This window comes from Lampris incognitus, chromosome 19 (assembly GCF_029633865.1).
Source record: "Lampris incognitus isolate fLamInc1 chromosome 19, fLamInc1.hap2, whole genome shotgun sequence".
In the NCBI taxonomy this organism is placed as follows: Eukaryota; Metazoa; Chordata; class Actinopteri; order Lampriformes; family Lampridae; genus Lampris; species Lampris incognitus.
Window position 1 is genome coordinate 7,237,783 of NC_079229.1, and position 23,440 is coordinate 7,261,222.

Below are 23,440 nucleotides of genomic sequence, written 5' to 3' on the forward strand. Positions count from 1 at the left end.
CTCTTTCGTTATTGATCTGAGAACGAATATAACATAGCCTCAGCCTCTTTTGTCTCCCTGAGTGAAGAAAGTAAAACAAGAAGTTGTACATGATTACATTTATTTTCTCCTCCGGCGTGTTTGATGAGAGAGAGAAGAGGAGAGAGGGAGAGGCTAGCTCTACGGATGTGTGTAGTGTCTTTAAAGCGAGGATGGCTCCCTCAGGCTCTCCAGCGGAGAGCGGCAGAAGTCGGGCAGAACCTCGGCAACTTTCCGTCTCAGCCGCTCTCGTCTCGCCTCCCTCTCTCGCTCCTCGCGCTGCAGACGGGGAAACCGCCGCCAGGCCAGGAGACAGCTCCGCAGCACCCGTCTGAAACACAGTTGCACGGGAAAAACAATGCGAGGCCGGTTAACACGATGGTCTTGAAATCAGGGGCCCTCTTGGGATAAGGGGAGCTTCACAACCTGTCCAGAAACGTTCCTGGTTGGGATCTCATTCGAAATGAGAAGTGAGTCACCCGGCGTGTGCTTCCTCCCCTCAGTCTCATCCCAGTTGAGGTGATGGAGTCAATAAATGCTCAGGTTTCTGTGCAGTGCAGCCACTATTACCCCACTCTTCTGAGCCGTCCCGGTCGCTGCTCCGCCCCCTCTGCCGATTTGGGGAGGGCTGCAGACTACCACATGCCTCCTCCCATACATGTGGAGTCACCAGCCGCTTCTTTTCACCTGACAGTGAGGAGTTTCCCCGGGGGGGGGCGTAGCGCGTGGGAGGATCACGCTATTCCCCCTAGTTCCCCCTCCCCCCTGAAAAGGTGCCCCGACCGACCAGAGGAGGCGCTAGTGCAGCAACCAGGACACATACCCACATCCGGCTTACCACCCGCGGATACGGCCAATTGTGTGTATGGGGACGCCCAACCAAGCCGGAGGTAACACAGGGATTCGAACCGGCGATCCCCGTGTTGGTAGGCAACGGAATAGACCGCCACGCTACCCGGACGCCCTGACTTTTGAACTACTTTTAAAAAGACTTTTCTTTTTGGATAAAAAAATAATATTGATCCGGGTCAGGTCACCGATCAGTCTACAGACGTGGTCTCTCCGGTAGAGAGAGAAGCAAAGAAATCCAGGAGACTACATGGCTCGTCATCCTGCCTTTTAGACACTACACAACAGTTATACAGTCTAACTCGCAATGGACAGAATAGACAACTGCAGTGGGAAACCATGGTGTAGTGTAGTATAGTGTAGTTACTTCTCAAACTTATTACTTAAAGGTCAGACGTCCGGAATGACTGGCAACAACAAAACAACATTTAATCAACTCACTTATAACTTTTGCTATAAAGTTATTACTTTTATAATGTTCTGTGAAGACCTGCCCCACTCGGCCTCTGATTGGCTCTAACCCGAACGAAAACTGCTCCTTACTGTCATTTATGGTCACGCTAGTTTTCTCCTCTGCTCTCTTCTATTCTGAATTTCAATGAGGGCTGAGGGCCCCCCCCCCCCCCCCCACACACACACAGAGCGGAGCAGAGGAGAGACAGTGAACCAGGTGAAGTGAAAATAGCATTACTGGAGTTGATGACAACTACACCCGTTGCGTTACTGTAAGTGCAGTAAAAGCTTGGCAACACCCCCAAGGCAAAGTCTCCGGTGTAACCTTAACATGTGAACTCAGCAGCAACAACACACAAAATAGAAAATGTTACGCTTCATAACGTATTGTATTCATAACGCGGTACGGGCTGGGTCTGGATTGATGTGCTGTTCGGTCCGGCAGTGGACCGAGGTCTGGGCTTTGAGAAGTCCTGGTGTAGGATGTCTACAGTATAGATACAGCTTCGCGCTAGACTAAGATCATTAGCATATGAATGGCTGCAATAACAAATGAATCCATATAATCCCCCAAACTAGTAAAAAGCACATTTCAGCATCATAATGATTCATGTTCCCCTTAATTTTTTACTGTTTACCACTAAACCACAAGTTGGTTATGCTACACCCAAGTAACAGTAGCCTGCTGGTAATGCAAGTGGACTTGCTAGCTGTTGAAGTGTATTGGTATAGTATATTCCTCCAGCAATGCCGCAGAGCATCTTACGGTCACCATATGGGAGATTTTTGCTCTGGGTAAGACGCTAAACTGCAACCGCAGGCTGTAGAGGGGTAGCACCTTACCTCAGCAAGGGCCCTTTGGCTAAGGACGACGTCCCTGCTGATAGATCTGGTCCTCTTGCATGCCTATATGGTACTTCCCATGGTGCCCAGTCCAGCCAACACATTGGGATAGGAGAAGGGAACTCTGATTTCAAATCCACCTGCTGCCTTGCGGGTTGATGTCTCTTTAGGCAAAGGCTAGGGGAAGGTAACTCTGAATTCAAATCCCCGGGCACAGTCTACCCAGCTGTCAGTACCCGGAAAGGGTAAACCATGGCGGCTCTGCTCAGTCAACTCGGCAGCGGTTCCGGCAACCGGCAGTTCTGTTTGTCAACTCGACAGCAGTTCTGGCAAAAAGCAACTCCTGCGGCCGTCTCAGCTACGCTGTGCCATCGAACAACAGAAAATCTTGCCAAGGGACACTACAGAGCACCAAACAGTGTTGTCATCTAGGGTGCAGCCTCACATTTGAATATGGAGATAGTGAATCATTATACTATCTTTGTATTAACTTGTGTTTTACTCGTTTCGGGTGAAGGTGTGTGTGTGTGCATGTGGGAGATACGGGTGGCTAACCTGTCACTGTAATCCTGAGCCAGTGCCTGGCGGTCCCACTGTACCAATCTCTCCATGCTCACATGGTCTGCGAGTGCCAGTAGAAACCTCCTGAGGGTGTGTGTGCGATAGAAATGCCTTGCTCTCTCTTCCAGGATCCTCTGCCAGTCCCTCAGCTGAAACGAGCCAAGGCCAGAAAATTGCATTTGAACTTTATAGCGCTGATGTAACACTGCAAATAATCACAGGTCAAAGAGGAGATTGGGAAGGGCGGAGAAGATGCCAGAACAAAAATACGGCCACAGTCCTGACTGGACATGTGTGTTAGTGTGAGTGTGTGCGTGCACAACTCACTCTTTTCCAGCTCTCCATGCCCCTACAAAGCAGAGCGTGACGGTGAAGCTGGTCAGCCAAGGCCTGTTTGTGAGACAGGGACTCGCCTGCATGTTGCTGCCAGGCCAGTGTGAACCTCCTCAGGAGATGGAGATTGCAGTGGTTCTCAGCCAGCTGGAGGGGATTGAAAGAGAAAACTGCCAGTGCACAATGGGAGTCTAGTTTAGCAACATGAGAGTGTTTCTGTGATGTTCCACCACGTTTACATCAGCTTTAACATTCATGAATTTGTCGAAATGACCATCGCTCACCTCTCCCCCTTTGCCTCCCACCGTCAGGCAAATGCTCATCACACCAGCACAACGGCCTGATCGTGATGGTGTGCAGGTTGTGCTATATTTGTTCCATTTTGTAAGACTTTACACTGCTCCGGGGGCGGTTCACAGCTTTGTCAGTTTCTGGATAACTCAGCTTTTTGCCTTCATCTCTACGTTCTGCGAGCACTTCCTTGACTTTAATGGCAGCAGGGATGATCTGGTTGTTTCGGTCATGACAACTTACAGATATAGTGAGCCTGTCCCACAATCTACTTGATTCACACTTTTTTGGATTTCACCCCCCCCCTTTTTCTCCCCAATTGTATCCGGCCAATTACCCCATTCTTCCGAGCCGTCCCGGTCGCTGCTCCACCCCCTCTGCCGATCCGGGGAGGGCTGCAGACTACCACATGCCTCCTCTGACACATGGAGTCGCCAGTCGCTTTTTTTCCCCTGACAGTGAAGTTTCGCCAGGGGGGCATAGCATGTGGGATGATCACGCTATTCCCCCCAGTTCCCCCGAACAGGCGGCCCGACCGACCAGAGCAGGCGCTAGTGCAGCGACCAGGACACATACCCACATCCGGCTTCCCACCCACAGACACGGCCAATTGTGTCTGTAGGGATGCCCGACCAAGCCGGAGGTAACACGGGGATTCGAACCGGGATCCCCATGTTGGTAGGCAATGGAATAGACCGCTACGCTACCTGGACGCCCCCACTTGATCCACACTTGAACGCTTGGGCAGTTGGACCCATCTCACAATGTTGGTGACGTTGGTCACAACATCAATGCAGTGCATTGTGGGTCATACAAACTCAGCCAAACACCGCTCCACACTGGTCTTGGCTTCAGAGCAGATAAAGTGTACATCATGCATACTATGCTTTGGCTTATAGAAACGGGACACACTACCTGCATGAGCGCACACTCCGAGTGCCCAAGTTTTCAAGCGTGGACCAAGTATGGATATTTACTGCACAATCCTGCAGCTGAACACAAGTGGATTTGAATCACCACAGGTGGAACATGTTAATATATTCAGGATGCTCTCTCAATAATATTCATATACACATTGACATTGTGATCTGTAGCGAGAGTAGGGAGCAGGTTGAGGAGAGCCTGGAGAGGTGGAGGTATGCACTGGAGAGAAGAGGAATGAAAGTCAGTAGGAGCAAGATGGAATACCTATGCGTGAAGAGAGGGAGGACAGTGGAATGGTCAGGATGCAAGGAGTGGAGTTGACAAAGGCATTTGAGTTTAAATACTTGGGGTCAACTGTCCAAAGTAACGGGGAGTGCAGTAGAGAGGTGAAGAAGAGAGTGCAGGCAGGGTGGAGTGGGTGGAGAAGAGTGTCAGGAGTGATTTGCGACAGAAGGGTACCAGCAAGAGTTAAAGGGAAGGTTTACAGGATGGTTGTGAGACCAGCTATGTTATATGGTTTGGAGACAGTGGCACTGACGAAAAGACAGGAGGCGGAGCTGGAGGTGGCAGAGTTGAAGATGCTAAGATTTTCACTGGGAGTAACGAGGGAGGGCAGGATTAGGAACGATTATATTTGAGGGACCGCTCAGGTTGGACGGTTTGGAGACAAAGCAAGAGAGGCATGATTGAGATGGTTTGGACATGTGTGGAGGAGAGATGCTGAGTATATTGGGAGAAGGATGCTGAATATGGAGCTGCCAGGAAAGAGGAAAAGAGGAAGGCCAAAGAGGAGGTTTATGGATGTGGTGAGGGAAGACATGCAAGTGGCTGGTGTGACAGAGGAAGACGCAGAAGACAGGAAGAAATGGAAACGGATGATCTGCTGTGGCGACCCCTAATGGGAGCAGCCGAAAGTAGTAGTCGTAGTCTCTCAATAATATTGAATACACCTGGCCCAGGCCCTGCGATGGACTGGCAGCCTGTGCAAGGTGTCTCCCCCACCTGCTGCCCAATGACTGCTGGGATAGGCTCCAGCATCCCGTGACCCTGAGTTGGATAAGGGGTTTGGATAATGGATGGATGGATGGACACCTGGCCCAATCTAATTTGTTAATTCTAAGGAAGTTAATACTTACGGATTATTTTCAGTTTTTTATTTATAACATATTTCTGAAGACATCTCAATACTTTAAATTGTTTTTTGACATTTTAGGAATGATTTCTGGCAGAGAAGAAAGAAATCCTACTGAAATGTGTTTTAATTTGACTTTGACTTGCAAGGGCAGGAGCAACGGGGGAGATACTCGAGGAGCAAAGTGGTTCTGAATGTGTCATTCTGTCATCATGTGGGAGTGTTAGTTACCCAACAGTTTGCTCAAAATAACCACTCTATTTAATGTGGAGGAGTACTCTGACTGCGGATATACAGCCTAGCATGACACAGTATGCCACGCTGTGTGTGTTCAGGTGTGTCTTCATCATAGCTACTGAGTCACCCCTGGAACTCTAGGGCTGGACTATAACGAGGCTTGACCACAGTGGGGCGGCCGTTGCTGGTACTGTAATGGGCCGGGCCTTCCAGGATTGGTGATTACCTGCATGTTGGTTTGTTTGAGGTGAAGGAGGCATTTCCACGGTGCAAAGCCTCGCCTCAGTAACAGGCTCCTATGGTAGTGCTGCTGGGCCAGTCTCCTCAACTCCTGCAACCGCATACACTGCCTCTGCTTTTCCTGTTCCCTCTGGATGCATGTGCACCCGCACATACATGCACGCCGCACACACACACACACACACACACACACACACACACACACACACATACTGGCTATGTTACATGTCCTCAAGTTGTGGAGGTTGTCACAAGGCTGCAGTTCTGCTGGGAGTGATTGCGTAACCGTCAGAGAGGAGGACTGATTCCTGTATTCTGACTCAAGTCTCTCAGTCTGTCTTTGAGTGTCACACAGTAAGAAGTGCCTCTCACCTCTCTCGCTTGCCGTCTCTCCTCCATCCTCCTCTCTGCTGCTTGGCGTTTCTCCTCCTCCTCCTCCCTCTGCCTCTCTTCCACAGCAGCTTTCATGTGAGCCTGAGAAAGATGTGATGTTTTTTTTTTCTCTTCTCCCTCCGTTTCACCCAGTTACACCTCCCCCCAAACATACACAGAGCATTTTCACCCCCTTTCCACACAATACCAGTGTCAGCATCGGCCTTTATGTATCATACACCACTATTATGTGTTGTACTTTTCAGACAACAAAGCCACCTCACACCATTACAATTTCCTGTGGTTGTACAAGGTTATTCCCTACCAGCTTTTCCTCCTCCTTCTTTCTCTTCAGCTCCTCCAATTCTCTCCTTCGCTCCGCACGCTGACGAGCACGCTCCTCCATAGCTTTTGTGTGTGTGTGTGTGTGTGTGTGGGGGGGGGGGGGTTGTAACAGAAAGACAAAGGAGTGAACAAGTTGTGCGTATTTCTGAGTGGATCTGTTTGTGTGTGTGTGTGTGTGTGTGTGTGTGTGTGTGTGTGTGTGTGTGTGTGTGTGTGTGTGTGTGTGTGTGTGTGTGTGTGTGTGTGTGTGTGTGTCCTTTCTAAATTTTGGCCACGTAGGCAAAACTCCGGCAGACTTATTTTCAGGGAACTTCGGCCTGGGTTTTTATTTCTTCTGCAGAGGTTATGGCTCTATGCATCTGACTCAAAGCCATGAAATTAAATTTCCCATGATTTACATTATGCGCTGTAGCGAAAGACCTTGAACTTTTCCGTGACCGTCTCTCTGGGGGCAGATACATGCTTTTCTAGTGTGTACAGGTTGTGAGTGTGTGTGTGTGTGTGTGTGTGTGTGTACATGTCTACATGCATATGTTTGAGTAAATTCATTGTGTGGAGAAATGCACTGACTGACCCGTAATGATTGGATGAGGGCAGGGCTTGCGGGCATCTGCTGTTGTGGGAGCTGAATAGCTGTTGCTGGTGTCTCCACCCTCCCTCACAGATCTGCAGCAGCAAACACAACACAAAGACCGGGAAGAGATGTGAAAAATAACGACAATATTTATTCTACCGAACCTATTATAGTCAGCTCCAGGGTTCAAGTCCCGCTGAACGACGCATATAGAGGAATGGAGATAAAGCACTTATTCAAACTTGAGTAATTTGCATCATATAGAATGTATATATTGCAGACTGACTGTTTCAGACTACTGCATGCACACCTCAATAAAGGCGCCGTGGAACATTTTACGAATATTTTTGTCAGAAAGCGTACTTAAGCCTGGAGTTGCAAAAATGGTTAAATCAATTAATTTAAAGAGTTTTTTTTTTTTGGGGGGGGTGCGGGGAGGTCTCCCCAGCTGTACTTGGCCAATTACCCCACTCTTTTCTGAGCCGTCCCGGTCGCTCCACCCCCTCTGCAGCTCTGGGGAGGGCTGCAGACTACCACATGCCTCCTCCGATACATGTGGAGTCGCCAGCCACTGCTTTTCACCTGACAGTGAGGAGTTTCTCCAGGGGGGCGTAGCGCGTGGGAGGATCACGCCATTCCCCCAGTCCCCCCCCCCGAACAGGTGCCCCAACTGACCAGAGGAGGCGTTAGTGCAGCAACCGGGACCCACATCTGGCTTCCCACCCATAGACACAGCGAACTGTGTCTGTAGGGACGCCCGACCAAGGGGGGAAAATTCAAAAAAAAAAATTTTTTTTTCTTTTTTGAGTTGGGGAATTTAACTGGAGTTAAAGAGACAGTAAAATTAACAATGTATGGCCTTGTCACTTCCAGAGAGAAACTTCAGTATAGGGAGAAGTATTTCATGACAGACTTCATCATATAGTCTCAGCCTAGGCATATACACCCCTATACTCCAACAACTCAGCATACTTAATGACCAGTGCTTCGCCACAATTCCCAGCGTTTACATCCATCGTTTTCATTTCTGCTGAGTGCAGAGCTAGTTATCTTGTGTATGTATGAGCAGCAGCGAACACAGAGCGCCCAGGGCCAGACGCAATAAAACTGTGGCTGTACACCGACACTGATATTATTTGCATAAAATTACATCTCAGTCACCCACAGCAATAATGAGAGACTAATATTCAGCTAATTGGGTGTAGTGCATTTCCACGCTTGACTACTCCGGATTCAACAGACTGTAATGAATAACACGGAATATCTCACATTAGCCTGACTTGGAGGGACTTCTCGGGAGAATGCGGTATATTCTTTTAATAAAGCCGATCCTTGAACGTGATCGCTCTGCACCTCAATGAAGTCAATTATTGTTGCGGATGAATTCAACACATTGTTCTTTCCTCAGTTACACCCAAAAACAACCCCATCCTCCAGTCTTAAGGGGTGGGGGTTATAGCAGTTGCAAAATGTCTATCTAAGTAACTTTGTATGGTTTGCGTTCACATTATTTATTACCAATTGTGTCTGTAGGGATGCCCGACTGAGCCGGAGGTAACACGGGGATTCGAACAGGTGATCCCCGTGTTGGTAGGCAATGGAATAGGCCACCATGCTACCCTGATGCCCACATTCATATTATCTTGATATCAGAAGACATTTAAAGACTTCCAACAAATGAGTTTCCTGGTTTTTGGATGGAAATGGCCAATCCTTAAGGAATACAATTCTAATAATATTTTTTATTTTATGAATGGCTAATGGATACAATATAACCCTGACTGTGTGTGCATAAGGAAGCAGAGCCAGTTTGTTTAAACTTACAAAACCTCTCCTTATGTGGACCACCAGAGTTTCATAGGCCAGCAATAGGCAAGTCTTACAGCAAAAAACAGAACTTCATAAGATGTCTACGGGGTTTAGAGAGGCTCTTTTCTATTTCCTGCAGCACAATGAGCCTACCTCTGCCCCTTAGAGTCAAGGTTGCAGCCCCTTTGCCCCGAGGCAGCAGAGTTTGACCGCTGGACAGCTCTCTGCACCTCCAGCTTCAACCCCATGGCTCTGTGTTCCTCCTGCAGCTGCTCCAGTCCTTCATGCTGGTCTCTGAGAAGTTTCCTCTGCTGTTGGATGGTTCGCTGCTGAGCGGCATGCCGGTGTTCAAACCGGCCGGCTCGTGATGCATTGTGTCCGCCGGCGCCACCGCCATCTTCCCCCTCAGCAGCTCTCCTCTGTGCTCGGTGAAGCTCACCTGCTGTCAGCCCCGCGTGGCGTCGGCTTACCTGCCACGGCTGGGTGGGCCGGGCACAGGATAAAAGTTTAGCCGCGGCCCCAGCTGACGTTTTATCCGGATTCGGCAGGCTGGCGGCGGCGGGGGCTTGAGCACCTGACTTTTGGTGATTTTCCAACAGGGACACAGAAAGCAGACCAGAGAGGGAGGCATTATCAAACATGGGGAGCAGATAAAACCCGGCCTGAAGTAGAAGTTGAGGCATAGCTTAAAGAGGAGGGGGAATACATATCTCACTTCTACTACAAGTAAACTCAACCCCTGCTGAAACCAACCACGGCTTCACGCACCAGCAGCAGATGGCTGGCGGCACATATGGCACCGCCGCTGACCTCCAGCGGAAAAACAAACGAAACCAAAACATAACTGCTCAGCCACCAAATTCATCTCCTATTCCCTTTCTTCTGTCCCTTGGGTTCTGTTCCATTATTCTCCATCTCTTATTCTTCTTTTATATTTTCCCATCTGTTCTAACATCACCACACACCGCTACCCCCCCCCAAACACACACACACTACCACCGGCCCCCGTGCACACCCTCTATATTTACTCATCCCTTTTACTTTTCTTTCGCTCTTATTTTCTCGTGTGAAACCTGATTAGGTTGTGAATATTTTCGGTATTAAGAGTTTCGCTCCCCAGATGATGAACTTATGAATAGGTCACCTCGTGCAAAAAAAAAAAAAGAGTAATTGAGGAACAAAACTTATTTGTTCAGCTCCCGAAACCAGGGACTGCATGGTTTTCTCTTAATGAATGCAAAAATCATGCTTATTGCCTGCCTAATTAGGCTTTTAGCACCACCTGCGTCATGTTTCATTCATGGTTTGGATGAGTCCTTGTGAGGGCAGTTCATATATGATGCTTGCTTACTTTTAATCTTTGACCCTGTATCAGCTACACTACGTTCAGGCTGCTTGGATGGATGTTTGGAGCTCAGGTGTGGCAGGTCAAAGGTGGTGCTATAAAGTGTTTCCTCCTGTGTGAAATAGTGAAGGGCTGTTGTCGACTGTTGGCTGATGGCGGAGGAACGTGTGGGACACCCACCTGAGAGAGATGGGAGAGACCCCTCCTCTGTTGCTCTCCCTGAGGTTTCTACCTATTTTTTTTCTCCCTGTTAACGTTTTTTTTTTTAGGGAGTTGCTCCTTATCCGATGTGAGGGCCTGTAAAGCCCCTTGAGGCAAATTTGTAATTTGTGATACTGGACTATATAAATAAACTTGACTCGAGTGTCATGAGGTCTGCAGGAACGGTGCTGGAGAATTACGAGCGGGATGATAAGGACGAGCGGAGACCTGACCTATGAACTCTGAGCAAGTTCTGTTATCCATTAGGATGACAGTGCAGAAATAAAGATGAGCTACATTTTCCAGACAGGATTAGGGAGAGACTCTGGGTATGTACTATTTTGACCATAACTCAGACTTGTTCGCAATAAGCAGTTTGTGCAGCAAGGTATATAAAGGTATATAAAGGGAGTGGGCTCTGAGATCAGGGCACGCACTTAAATATCTAGGCTTGGTGTGTCTGTTCATGAACATATTAAAAAGTGTGACAATACTGTAAGACATTTTTGTCTCGCTCCTCATTTAATATCAGAGTGGAACTAAATAATTCCTGGGACAGTCCTCTACTTTTAACTCCCCATCTCGCCAGTACTTAACTTTTAGTTGTTTCCGGTGGAAAGAATCAACCGACTGTATGTATTTTATAACCGTGAGCATCATTTGCACCTGTGCGTCTTTGCTGATGATAGTGGGATTTTTTAGTGTGCTTCTCTCCACGTCAGTGGTCTCAGGTTGGTCAGGTGTCTCAGGGGAGGCCATTATTGCAGAGTACGCTTTGGTTTCTGTGGCCTTGAGCTTGCCAGTCGAAGCAGAGTTGATTAGGGCGGCCATCTTGCGTCGAGTTTCCGCCTTCCGTGCCAAAAGCTCCCGTTGCTCCCTTTCCACCCGACACCACAGCTGCCAGTCACTTAAACATCGCCGTAGCAATCGCCTCCGGTCACTCTCTGTGGCCAGCTGGCATCCTCTGGAGGAAGATAACGTAGGACCACATTTTTCTAAGGCTCATTTGTTGTGCTCAATGATTCCTTTTCAATTAGGGTGAAAGAATATAAAAAAAACTCCTATCAGCCAGAAAACCACAATTCAATTCCATTTCAGTCAGTCTGGCCCCTGTCTTGCTAGCTGTAGTCTAGTTTGTGACAGTTGTGGTTTTGGCCAGTGGGGTGAGGGGATGAACATTGGCCAGGAGAGGAGTGTGCCCAACTAACTTCCCCCTAAATGTGTATTTGTTTTCAGCGAGGTGAGAGGACCCATGGAAATATCAAGAAATTCGGCTGTGGAGTTGAAGCCAGGACTAGTGGTTAGTCCCTGTGAAACGACAGGTTTATTTTATTTATTTATTTTTATCCCCCCCACCCCTTTTTCTCCCCAATTGTATCCGGCAAATTACCCCACTCTTCTGAGCTGTCCCGGTCGCTGCTCCACCCCCTCTGCCAATCCGGGGAGGGCTGCAGACTACCACATGCCTCATCCGATACATGTGGAGTCGCCAGCCGCTTCTTTTCACCTGACAGTGAGGAGTTTCGCCAGGGGGACGTAGCGCGTGGGAGGATCACGCTATTCCCCCCAGTTCCCCCTCCCCCCCGAACAAGTGCCCCGACCGACCAGAGGAGGTGCTAGTGCAGCGACCAGGACACGTACCCACATCCGGCTTCCCACCCACAGACACGGCCAATTGTGTCTGTAGGGACGCCCGACCAAGCTGGAGGTAACACGGGGAATCGAATCGACGATCCCCGTGTATAGGCAACAGAATAGACCACCACACCACCCGGACGCCCTCAAGAATGGGTTTACTGATATTCTGTTGAATCATCCCAAACGGGGAATACTAAAGACTAAACTGAGCAGCAGTCATGAATTATGTAATACTAATGTTGTTGCAGAAAATACACAGCTTGCCGGAAAAAAAATCCAGGCCTCTCTCCAAACATCCTTCCCTAAGGTTAATGAAGTGCCGGTTCAGTTATCTCTGTTGTTTGCTTGCCTGTTGTCGTCCCGTAGCTCCTCCTCCGTTCTCTCCGTTTCCCGCTGTTTTCGCGCTGACCACACCAGCGCTCGCCAGGCTCGCCATGCCCTCAGTTTTCTCCTCCAATCACAGAGGGCGGCAGCCTTACCCAAACGGATCCGCTTCTCCAACAGCACCGAATACCATCCAGAGAAATGCCTCTGCATGCACTAGAACCAACATAAACACAAACAAACTGGTACTCATAAACATGCACACTAATATTGCTTGGCAATAATGGAAAATATTATTATCATGATAACAATAGGGAATTTTACACAATATCAATAAATAAAGGTAAATCACAATTTCTGTTTACTTAATAATAAATAGTAATAATCATTATTACTTATACTTAAATAAATAGCTATACTTAAATACTTATGCAAAAATGCCATGTTGAAGGATCAAAGTGAGGTTCATCACGTTCAGCTGTTTGGTAATATAGAGTGTAATATTAAACCTGTTTTCACTGAATATCTCAATATTGATAGGCTCCAGCATCCCCGTGACCCGGAGAGCAGGATAAGCGGTTTGGATAATGGATGGATGGATGATAAGGTGACAATAATTTGGGGATGGCTGTTGATGCTTTCATAAGATATTTACACACAAGAAAATGTGGAGAAATGATCACTGGTAATCTGGATATGATGACAAAGCAGGTAGAGACATTCATTGTTCGTTCCGCTCAGCTAAAACAGTTGAATAAGTCCAGAAAATTGTCTGACTTTACTGTAATGCAGCCTTTAAGACCCGGGGATGACTACATTTAAGTTATATCACCATATCACCAGAAGCACAGTCCCACAACACATCTGGTCTCATATCATGACATCAATATTATATCCATATATTGCCCAACTCTAGTTAAACCACAACTGGTTTTCAGATAATACCCCTCATATATTTCAGACCTCATTTTGTGAGAGAGTTTAGGTAACACACTCTTATTATCATTATTTTAGATGACAAAATTGTGTATCACAATATGACAATATCCTAGTTTCATCCTGACACAACAGCATTGAAAGATGATAATACTGAATTTTTGCCAAGCCCCTCTGTTAACAAACACAAGCATGCACACGCACACACACACACACACACACACACACACACACACACACACACACACACACACACACGGCCATTTTTAGAATAAAAACACAACCAGAGGGTGTCCGGGTAGTGCAGCAGTCTATTCCGTAGCCTACCAACACAGGGATCGCCAGTTCAAATCCCCGTGTTACCTCCAGCTTAGTCAGGCGTCCCTACAGACACTATTGGTTGTCTCTGCGAGTGGGAAGCTGGATGTGCGTATGTGTCCTGGTCGCTGCACTAGCGCCTCCTCTGGTTGGTCAGGGGGAACTGGGGGGAATAGCGTGGTCCTCCCACGCGCTATGTCCCCCTGGTGAAACTCCTCACTGTCAGGTGAAAAGAAGCGGCTGGTGACTCCACATGTATTGGAGGTGGCATGTGGTAGTCTTGCAGCCCTCCCCGGATCGGCAGAGGGGGTGGAGCAGCGACCGGGACGGCTCGGAAGAGTGCGGTAATGGCCAAGTACAATTGGGAGAAAAAGGGGGAAAAATCCCCCCCCCCCCAAAAAAAACATAACCAGACAGAGTGCGTATGTGCTAACCTTGAGGTTGAGAATATAAATTCTGGCCTGAACTTCCTGTTCTTTGTATAACTGTAGTGCGGTCTCTTTGTCCTGGAGCTGTTTTGTGGGGAGCAGAGATGCTGACTGGAGGCTCCTGTTGGCCACTTGCTTGTCCATCCTCTCCTTCTCCCTGTTGGACAATGAGAAGAACAAGGTCAAGAGGTGATGGACCCTGGTACCCCTCATGCAAAGCGATATCAGGGTCTGTAAGGACAAAAGCGTAAGGGCGAAGAAAAAATGTTGAATGGAGGGAGGAAGCAAACAAAAAGAGAGAGAAAATGATGCAAGAACGCCAATTTATACCAGCAGGTGTTTTGGAGTAAATGGAGCCTTTATATGTAGAGGACAATCTCCAGGGCAAACAGGGGCGTAGGCTGAGGAGAGAAGACTTTACAAAGAGTGCTGTGTTTTTGGGAGAGAATTACAGTAACCTTGCTGACATGAGAATTTTAAGTGAATATTTATGTTAGTGCTTGAAGTGTACGTGTGTTGATAAGCCCTTATTTCTACTCAACATTCATAGATCATGCTGGTGCTGTGATGTAGACAGATTCTCATTCCTCAAAGCGACTAGCCCACGCTCTCCTGGGTATACATTAGAGTACATGAGAAGGTTTATCAGGTCTTTTAATGGAAGGAGCAGATGCTGGAAGGCATGTGGAGTTTGGACTCTATAAAGGGAGTGCGAGGGTACAAAAATACCACCCTGTGCATATTTCTGTGAATAAACCACGTGAAATAATGGTATCTTGTTTGTCATCTTTAGCATTATCCAGCCAGCCATTATCCAAAACGCTTATCCTGCTCTCAGGTCGCGGGGATGCTAGAGCCTATCCCAGCAGTCATTGGGCGGCAGGTGGGGAGACACCTGGACAGGCCACCAGGCCATCACACAGAGCCGACATACACACACATTCATACCTAGGGACAATTTAGTACGGCCGATTCACCTGACCTACATGTCTTCAGACTGTGGGAGGAAACCGGAGCACCCGGAGGAAAGCCAAGCAGACACGGGGAGAACATGCAAACTCCACACAGAGGACGACCCGGGACGACCCCCAAGGTTGGACTACCCCGGGGCTCGAACCCAGGACCTTATTGCTGTGAGGCGACCGTGCTAAGCACTACACGACCGTGCCACCCATCTTTAGCGTTATACCAAATTTAGATATAAATTATGTTTGGCGTCAGTGGCGTGCTCAGTCCTCTCTGTAGTTAAGTAATATACTTGTTGGGTGCTCTTTGGTCCAAGGTTAATAGTTTCAGATGAGAAAAAGAGAACAAATCTCTCTGACCAAGGCACTCCATGTAATTAAAAATGTCGTTATTGAAACTTGGACATATCCAAAAAGGACCTAAAAATGCCCACGCGTAGTGGCTTGGGCCTTCTTCAGGGCATGGTGAGACAAAACAGGAGTGAATGGTTTTTGTGCAGGCACAGAGCTCAGGTGTTAGTTGCTTGATTGGATCTGAAGCAACCAACTGCTAAGACCCGCCCCTCACACAGATCCTAGAGAGCAATCACACACCAAACACAGTTCATTATAAAAAGGAAACAAAAACACAGATTAAGTGTACACACACCCCCAACTATATCACAATAAAGGTACATGTTCACAGTGACTCGGAAAAACAGTAGATGATAAATTAGACATTTTTACAAAAAAGGCCTATAGTCTATCTCCTCGTTCAAACCTGGATATTCCATTGCCTTAAAATTCCGGTTCCAAAAAGTTTCCTGCTGCAGCAACTTTTTCAATCTGCCCCCCCCACGTACAGATTTCTTTATCATCTCAATACCCTGGACTCTTAAGGATGAAGGGTCGCTATGGTGTATTTCTCTATAGTGTTTGGCCATTGGATAATCTTCATTGTTGATCCTTATTGCATATTTGTGTTCAGAAAAACGTTCTTTTAATTTGCTCTTTGTCCTACCTACGTAAAAGCACCCACATGGGCACTGTAGGCGATATACAACAAACTCAGAATAACAATTGATAAAGCCATTGGTTTTGTATTCCTTTTGGGTTTTCAGGTCAAGGAATGTCTTGCACTGAGTGACACCCTCACAGTGTTTACATGACCCGCACTTAGAAGTTCCCCAAAGGTCTTTATGCAACCATGTTTTTTCTTTTGAGCCTGGCAGGTAACTCCTGACAAGTTTGTCTTTTATAGAAGGTGCTTTTCTGAACACTGTCATAGGTGGATTTGGGAAAATGTCCTTTAGAAGTGGATCACTATTAATCATTTTCCAAATGGACCTGATTATTTGCTTCATCCTGGAGGCACAGCGGCTGTATTGTGTGATGAAGCATGGTCTGGGATTGTTTTTAACCATATTAGTTTTCTTCTTTTTCTTTAAGCGGTCAGACCGATTTTGAGACTGGGCTTTTTTTTATTGCACCATCAATCAAAACTGGGGAATAACCCCTTTCACAAAATCTCAAATTCATGTCTTTTTAACTCCCTTGGCATGGAAACTGTCAGATCTGAGTAAAGTGTTCCTGTCTGTTCTCTTTCTATATATTGTGGTTTGTAGAGAGCCACTCCCATCAATAGAAATCGATAAGTCTAGAAAGTTTACAGACATTTTGGAATAGTCAATTGACAACTTGATGTTAGAATTTGTCGCATTGATATAATCATGGAATTGTAAGAGTTCACCCTAATCAATATCGCTAAATGTACATTGACACAAGACTCTGTGACTATGCTATCAAAAGGACTAACCTTTGCCCCTATGTGTAATGCTGGTGAATTTAAAACAAAAGTGGACCCTTTTAGATTCTATAGGAATCTTCATTTAAAAGTGTGGTACCATCAAAATAATAAACACTTAAACAGCACACCTAATGTGAACTCTAATTCCACTTGTGGTGCCAAGACACTCTTTAAACCTAAGTCTAATTTCATGCCAATGTGCACCAATCCCACTTTGATTGCTTTTACCAAAAAAGTCTCACATGATATGGATGAAATGTTTTGTATTAGACAGAAAAAAGTGAAAGACAACCTTACAAGAAATGAGAGAGAAGCACTTGAATCTTTGACAAAAAATTAACAAATTATTATCAAGCCTGCTGATAAAGGCGGTGCAGTGGTGGTAATGGATAAAAGTTACTATGTCACTGAAGCTCAAAGGCAACGGGGCAATAGTCTCTACTATGAACAACTGAAAAGAAACCCAACTGAGGCAATGAAAACTGAGCTAAGGGCCATCTTATCTCATGGGAAAGACCAGAATTGGATCTCAGACAATGAATTTGCATTTCTGATGAATGAGAATCCACAAATGCCATGTTTTTACATGCTGCCTAAGATCCACAAGAATCTGTCGCACCCTGAGGGGAGACCAATCATCTCAGGCAACGGATCATTGACAGAGCCGTGTTCCCAGTTTGTGGACTTTTTTATAAAACCTTTAGTGCGGGATCTCCCGTCTTTCATTGAGGATACCACTGATGTTTTAGGCAAACTGATGAATATTAACAATGCTACTGACGGTTTCATGGTGACTTTGGATGTAGCCTCTCTTTATACTAATATTGACCACCAGGAAGGCCTGTTAGCTTTACAGCATTATTTGTCATTCCGGTCTGATAGCGTACCACCCAACCAATTTTTACTCACTCTGACAGAATGGAATTTACACAATAATGTCTTTCTTTTCCAGGACTCTTTTTACAGACAGCTTAAAGGCACAGCTATGGGTGCGTGTTTTGCGCCGAATTATGCAAACCTTTTCTTGGGTCACTGGGAAGAAACATTCATATACAATCAACTAAATAATCATTTTTGTGATAAGATTGTATTTTGGGGTGGCTTTATTGATGACATCCTTTTAAGTTGGTCAGGAAGTGAGGGTGAACTCTTACAATTCCATGGTTATATCAATGTGACAAATCCTAACATCAAGTTGTCAATTGACTATTCCAAAATGTCTGTAAACTTTCTAGACTTATCGATTTCTATTGATGGGAGTGGCTCTCTACAAACCACAATATATAGAAAGAGTACAGACAGGAACACTTTACTCAGATCTGACAGTTTCCATGCCAAGGGACTTAAAGACAACATTCCCTTTGGACAGTTTCAGCGTTTGAAACGCATTTGCAGCAATGATTCAGATTTTGAAAAACAGACCAAAGACATGAAATTGAGATTTTGTGAAAGGGGTTATTCCCCAGTTTTGATTGATGGTGCAATAAAAAAAGCCCAGTCTCAAAATCGGTCTGACCCCTCAAAGAAAAAGAAGAAAACTAATATGGTTAAAAACAATCCCAGACCATGCTTCATCACACAATACAGCCGCTGTGCCTCCAGGATGAAACAAATAATCAGGTCCATTTGGAAAATGATTAATAGTGATCCACTTCTAAAGGACATTTTCCCAAATCCACCTATGACAGTGTTCAGAAAAGCACCTTCTATAAAAGACAAACTTGTCAGGAGTTACCTGCCAGGCTCAAAAGAAAAAACATGGTTGCATAAAGACCTTTGGGGAACTTATAAGTGCGGGTCATGTAAACACTGTGAGGGTGTCACTCAGTGCAAGACATTCCTTGACCTGAAAACCCAAAAGGAATACAAAACCAATGGCTTTATCAATTGTAATTCTGAGTTTGTTGTATATCGCCTACAGTGCCCATGTGGGTGCTTTTACGTAGGTAGGACAAAGAGGAAATTAAAAGAACGTTTTTCTGAACACAAATATGCAATAAGGATCAACAATGAAGATTATCCAATGGCCAAACACTATAGAGTATTGCACCATAGCGACCCTTCATCCTTAAGAGTCCAGGGTATTGAGATGATAAAGAAATCTGTACGTGGGGGGGACAGATTGAAAAAGTTCCTGCAGCAGGAAACTTTTTGGATCTGGAATTTTAAGGCAATGGAATATCCAGGTTTGAACGAGGAGATAGACTATAGGCCTTTTTTGTAAAAATGTCTAATTTATAGTCTACTGTTTTTCTGAGTCACTGTGAGCATGTACCTTTATTGTGATATAGTTGTGGGTGTGTGTACACTTAATCTGTGTTTTTGTTTTCTTTTTACAATGAACTGTGTTTGGCACGTGATTGCTCTCTAGGATCTGTGTGAGGGGCGGGTCTTAGTAATTGGTTGCTTCAGATCCAATCAAGCAACTAACACCTGTGCTCTGTGCCTGCACAAAAACCATTCACTCCTGTTTTGTCTCACTATGCCCTGAAGAAGGCCCAAGCCGCTACGCGTGGGCATTTTTAGGTCCTTTTTGGATATGTCCAAGTTTCAATAATGACATTTTTAATTACACGGAGTGCCTTGGTCAGAGAGATTTGTTCTCTTTTTCTCATCTGAAACTATTAACCTTGGACCAAAGAGCACCCAGCAAATATATTATTTAACTACAGAGAGGACTGAGCACGCTACTGACTCCAAACATATTAAAAATAAATTACTTTTATTTTTTTTTTGGAATGCAAATCATATGAATTAATTCCATAAGGCAGATACAAGTCCATCAGCTTCCATTACCTTAATAAACTGAGGAGAGAAAACTCTTTGACAGCAACTCTTAATATTCTTTGCTCAAGGTAAAACTATAGCCCTTTGGTTAGTTACGGTTAATCCTTCATCGCCCTTGTCGACTGTGAACTCTGGACTTATAAAGGATCATTATTTGTTTAAAACCTTGTGGCTTTGAGCCCTACTGCTCAGGGTTAAACATATGATTATTACATAGCAAGTATATGTGAATAGTACATGTGGTATGTTCACTTGCATGTATCTGTTTTTTAAAACTCTTGTCTGAGCGGGCAAATTAAGCTTAGAACATATTCAGAATTACGGAAAGGGCCTTTATATCCACAACGTTGTTGCACTGGCTAAAGAGCTCTTTTGGTGCAACAGTTACCTTTCTCAAGACCACTTTGTTCGTAGGGACGGGGGCTTGCTCAACATAAGCTTGCTCATCCATCCTCTTGACTCCATCGGTCTGTTCAATTCAATCTACTCTACTTTGGAAAGGTGTATATGTAACAGATAAGGTCTCAAATAATGCAGTCAGTGATGGATGCTTATTTCGAATGAGGAGAATATTTCTTCCCGCGGTCATCACAGGCTGAGTGGCCACTGTGAATATCGTACCTCTGTCTAACCAGCTGCTCCACGCATCTTCTCTCCGCCATCTGGCGACGCAGTTTCACCATCTCCTGCTGCACCATCTCCTCCTGCCTGCGCCCCTCCTGCCTTTTCTTAGCCTCCTCTTGTCGCTCCCGCCTGTTTGCCTCCTCTTTGGCCTCCCGCTGTGCCACCTTCTCCCTCTGCTGCCTCTGCCTTTCAGCCTCTCGTCGCGCTCTGTTCTCGCGTACCTTCAGTGGCAATCAGCAGCGATCAGTTGGAGTGACAGCACAGCACAAGTCCCTGCTGTTCCAATTCTGTCACAGTGCAACTCACAGGTCGACTCTTTATCGTTTAAGGCACTAAAATCTCTTCTAAAACCTCAAGAATCCACAACCGCTCCATTACAATTCTGACGACTAACCTGTTTGTGTCGTTCGTCCATGGTGATGGTGGGGTCCTTCATTTTTTTCACAGTTTGTTCCCAGTCCAATGCCAGGTCTTTCACTGCCCTGCAGTCCAACACCTCTCGCTCCATCAGGTCCTGCAGGATTGTAGTGACCGTGTTGTTCTCCTCTTCTTCAGCCAGGTGATTGTACAGGTCTGAGAATGTGCCATCGTTTCAGTAATGATGGCATTCATGTGTGTGTGAGAGGGAGAACTTGTAAAACATTGTGTCAGAAACGAAGGGTGTTAAACGACTGGGACAGTTTAAGAGTTAACTAAGTTTATCCATCAAATGGCGAAAGATAGGCCATATGTTTGATTTCATTTATTCTTATATATCTTAGGCAAAAATAATTATGTTACATTATTAAAACCCACATTAGTGGACAACAAACTATACACACCTGACATTAACAGAGAGACTTTTTACAAATACATGATACCACATGACCTCTGAATTTTATGGGCCAGTTATGCGTGTCTTTTTACAACCTCCAACTGCCCACATCACCATTCTGGTCAGAAGTAGCAGTCAAGGCTAATTCACAATTAGCATGGATTATTAATCATTAGCTTTTGTTTAGCAGAATAATATAATTTCCATCCACGCTTCATACCATCAAAGTTACTGAAGTCCAGGGCAGCAGGCTGAGCAGCGCCCATGGCATCAGGCCTGCTCATTTCATTTGAGCCAATCAGGTTACCTTCTTCCCCCAACTCCAGCTCCAGATGCAATTTACTGGTCATCCAATCGCTAAGAAGAGCCTGAGCTGCAACACACAAGTTTCTAAATGCAGTCCATTGTTTAGTCTGCTGCTGGGAAGGCTAAAATTGTTATTCCCTTGGTTCTCTGGAGACTATTAATATTATTATTTGCATGGATTGATCTACCTTCGCTGTAAGCTTCATCATGATCTTGTAGCTGATCGGTGCTTTGCAAGGCCATTGCATGGCTTTTTGTCCTTGAACGTTTTCTCGGAGCTAAAACTTCAGACACGGCATATGCAGAAGCCATCTCCACTTTCTGTGGACAAGAATTTTTATGAATGGCGGGGATGTCAGACAGACACATGCACACACAAACACACATAAGGTAGTGATGAGGCTTTTCTCACCTTCATCCATTGATCAATGTCATCATTCTTCAGCTGCATCTGTTGCTGAAATAGGAATATGTTCATGACTTAGAAAGGGTCCACGGGGTTTATGAAAAAGTGTGACTCTTCCTGTCACCTCTCTTCTGCTTGTACAACCTAGACAAGTTCAGACTACATGAGGTGCAGGCGCAGCATACAAACCATGAACCCGGTTGTCTGTGGATTATTTCAGAGGAAAGTTTAGCCACTGCAGTCAGGTTATTTTCAGATTCCTTTTTCTGACATCAAAAAGTCAGTGCCTCACTTACAGCCATTCAGCTTTCCCTGACTCACACCGCAGACACCAGAGTATCAGAGAAAAGCCATCTGTATGCCATTTCTAAACCACCCCCAGACACCGGAATACAAAATAGGATCTCATACGTAGCTACATGCGTTTGCAGTTCTCCTTCATTCAGAAAGACGCGGGGGCACTTTTAATAATGTGGTTTATCTCTCTGGGGGGGGGGGTATTGAAAACGGATGATAGAGAATGTACAATGTAACTCCCATAATATATTTGATGTTGAAAATGACAAGGCAAGTATTAATCTCTCCTCAGGTTATTTTGCTGCACAGACTAGCTTCTTTCATTCTGGTGATGGTGACGATAGGACGTCTACCATCATTACAGCTGCTGTAAACCTGGCGGCTTATCTGTCATTATCCTCCTCACAACTCACCTTGTGTGCAGGTGTTTCAGAGCTGGTAACTCTCCTCCAGCTAAACAGGGGAGGATTGTGTCCTGAGTATGCCATCATTAGTTATGAGCTAACCGTGAGGGTTTACGTTGCTAACCTAAGTGCGGTGTAAAACAACTTATCTAACTCGTACCAAACCCACGCACATCGCACACTCATCTCAGCCGGCAACTATTTAAAAGATCCACGATCAAAAATGGTAAAACTTTACTATTAACCCTCGCAAAATACCCCAAACGTACACCAGGGCGTCTTCGAGGTAACTATAGCAACGTGGCTCCCCCCCCCCAAAAAAAACGTTTTACAACTTGTGTCTAAGTAACACAAATGAACAATCACTAACCCCACAAAAAGAAAAGACTCTTTATAACGTCCTTTTTTCACATTGCACCGCAAAGCTGACAGATATTCTGTAAAAAAAAAAGAATTTATATTGGAATTTTCACGAGAGCAACGATGGTGACGCAATATTTACGCGACGTGTAGTTCTTCGAGTGACAGGCAGCGGAACTTTATGCTCCACCCCAAAAAAACGTTTTACAACCTGTGTATAAGTAACACAAATGAACAATCACTAACCCCACAAAAAGAAAATACTCTTTGTAACGTCTTTTTTTCACATTGCACCGCAAAGCGGACAGATATTCTGTAAAAAAAGAATCTATATTGGAATTTTCACGAGGGCAACGATGGTGACGCAATATTTACGCGACGTGTAGTTCTTCGAGTGACAGGCAGCGGGACTTTATGCCCCCCCCCCAAAAAACGTTTTACAACCTGTGTATAAGTAACGCAAATGAACAATCACTAACCCCACAAAAAGAAAAGACTTTTCATAACGTCTTTTTTTTCA

At 45.6% G+C, this 23,440-nt stretch overlaps 1 protein-coding gene across 1 annotated transcript; it reads right to left on the reverse strand.

The window, feature by feature from the left end:
- Window positions 1–118: 118 nt before the first annotated feature.
- Window positions 119–22,644, reverse strand: ccdc191 (coiled-coil domain containing 191). Its single transcript, XM_056299865.1, has 17 exons — window positions 22,570–22,644; window positions 21,866–21,904; window positions 21,642–21,774; window positions 21,368–21,520; window positions 20,728–20,906; window positions 20,331–20,554; window positions 14,178–14,328; window positions 12,515–12,705; window positions 11,194–11,491; window positions 9,135–9,643; window positions 7,173–7,264; window positions 6,579–6,661; window positions 6,254–6,355; window positions 5,868–6,011; window positions 3,052–3,204; window positions 2,719–2,873; window positions 119–349 (listed from the first exon to the last, which is right to left on the reverse strand). The coding sequence occupies exons 1-17, from the start codon at window positions 22,642–22,644 to the stop codon at window positions 181–183; spliced, it is 2,850 nt and encodes a 949-aa protein (XP_056155840.1). The 3' UTR covers window positions 119–180.
- Window positions 22,645–23,440: the final 796 nt, after the last annotated feature.

Coding starts and splice junctions, on each gene's coding strand:
- ccdc191 (XM_056299865.1), bottom strand. CDS start 22,644: ATGGCATACTCAGGACACAATCCTCCCCTGTTTAGCTGGAGGAGAGTT. Junction 21,905..22,569: donor CTGAAACACCTGCACACAAG/GTGAGTTGTGAG, acceptor TTTCAGCAACAG/ATGCAGCTGAAGAATGATGA. Junction 14,329..20,330: donor GAGCAGCTGGTTAGACAGAG/GTACGATATTCA, acceptor ATTGTCCAACAG/GGAGAAGGAGAGGATGGACA.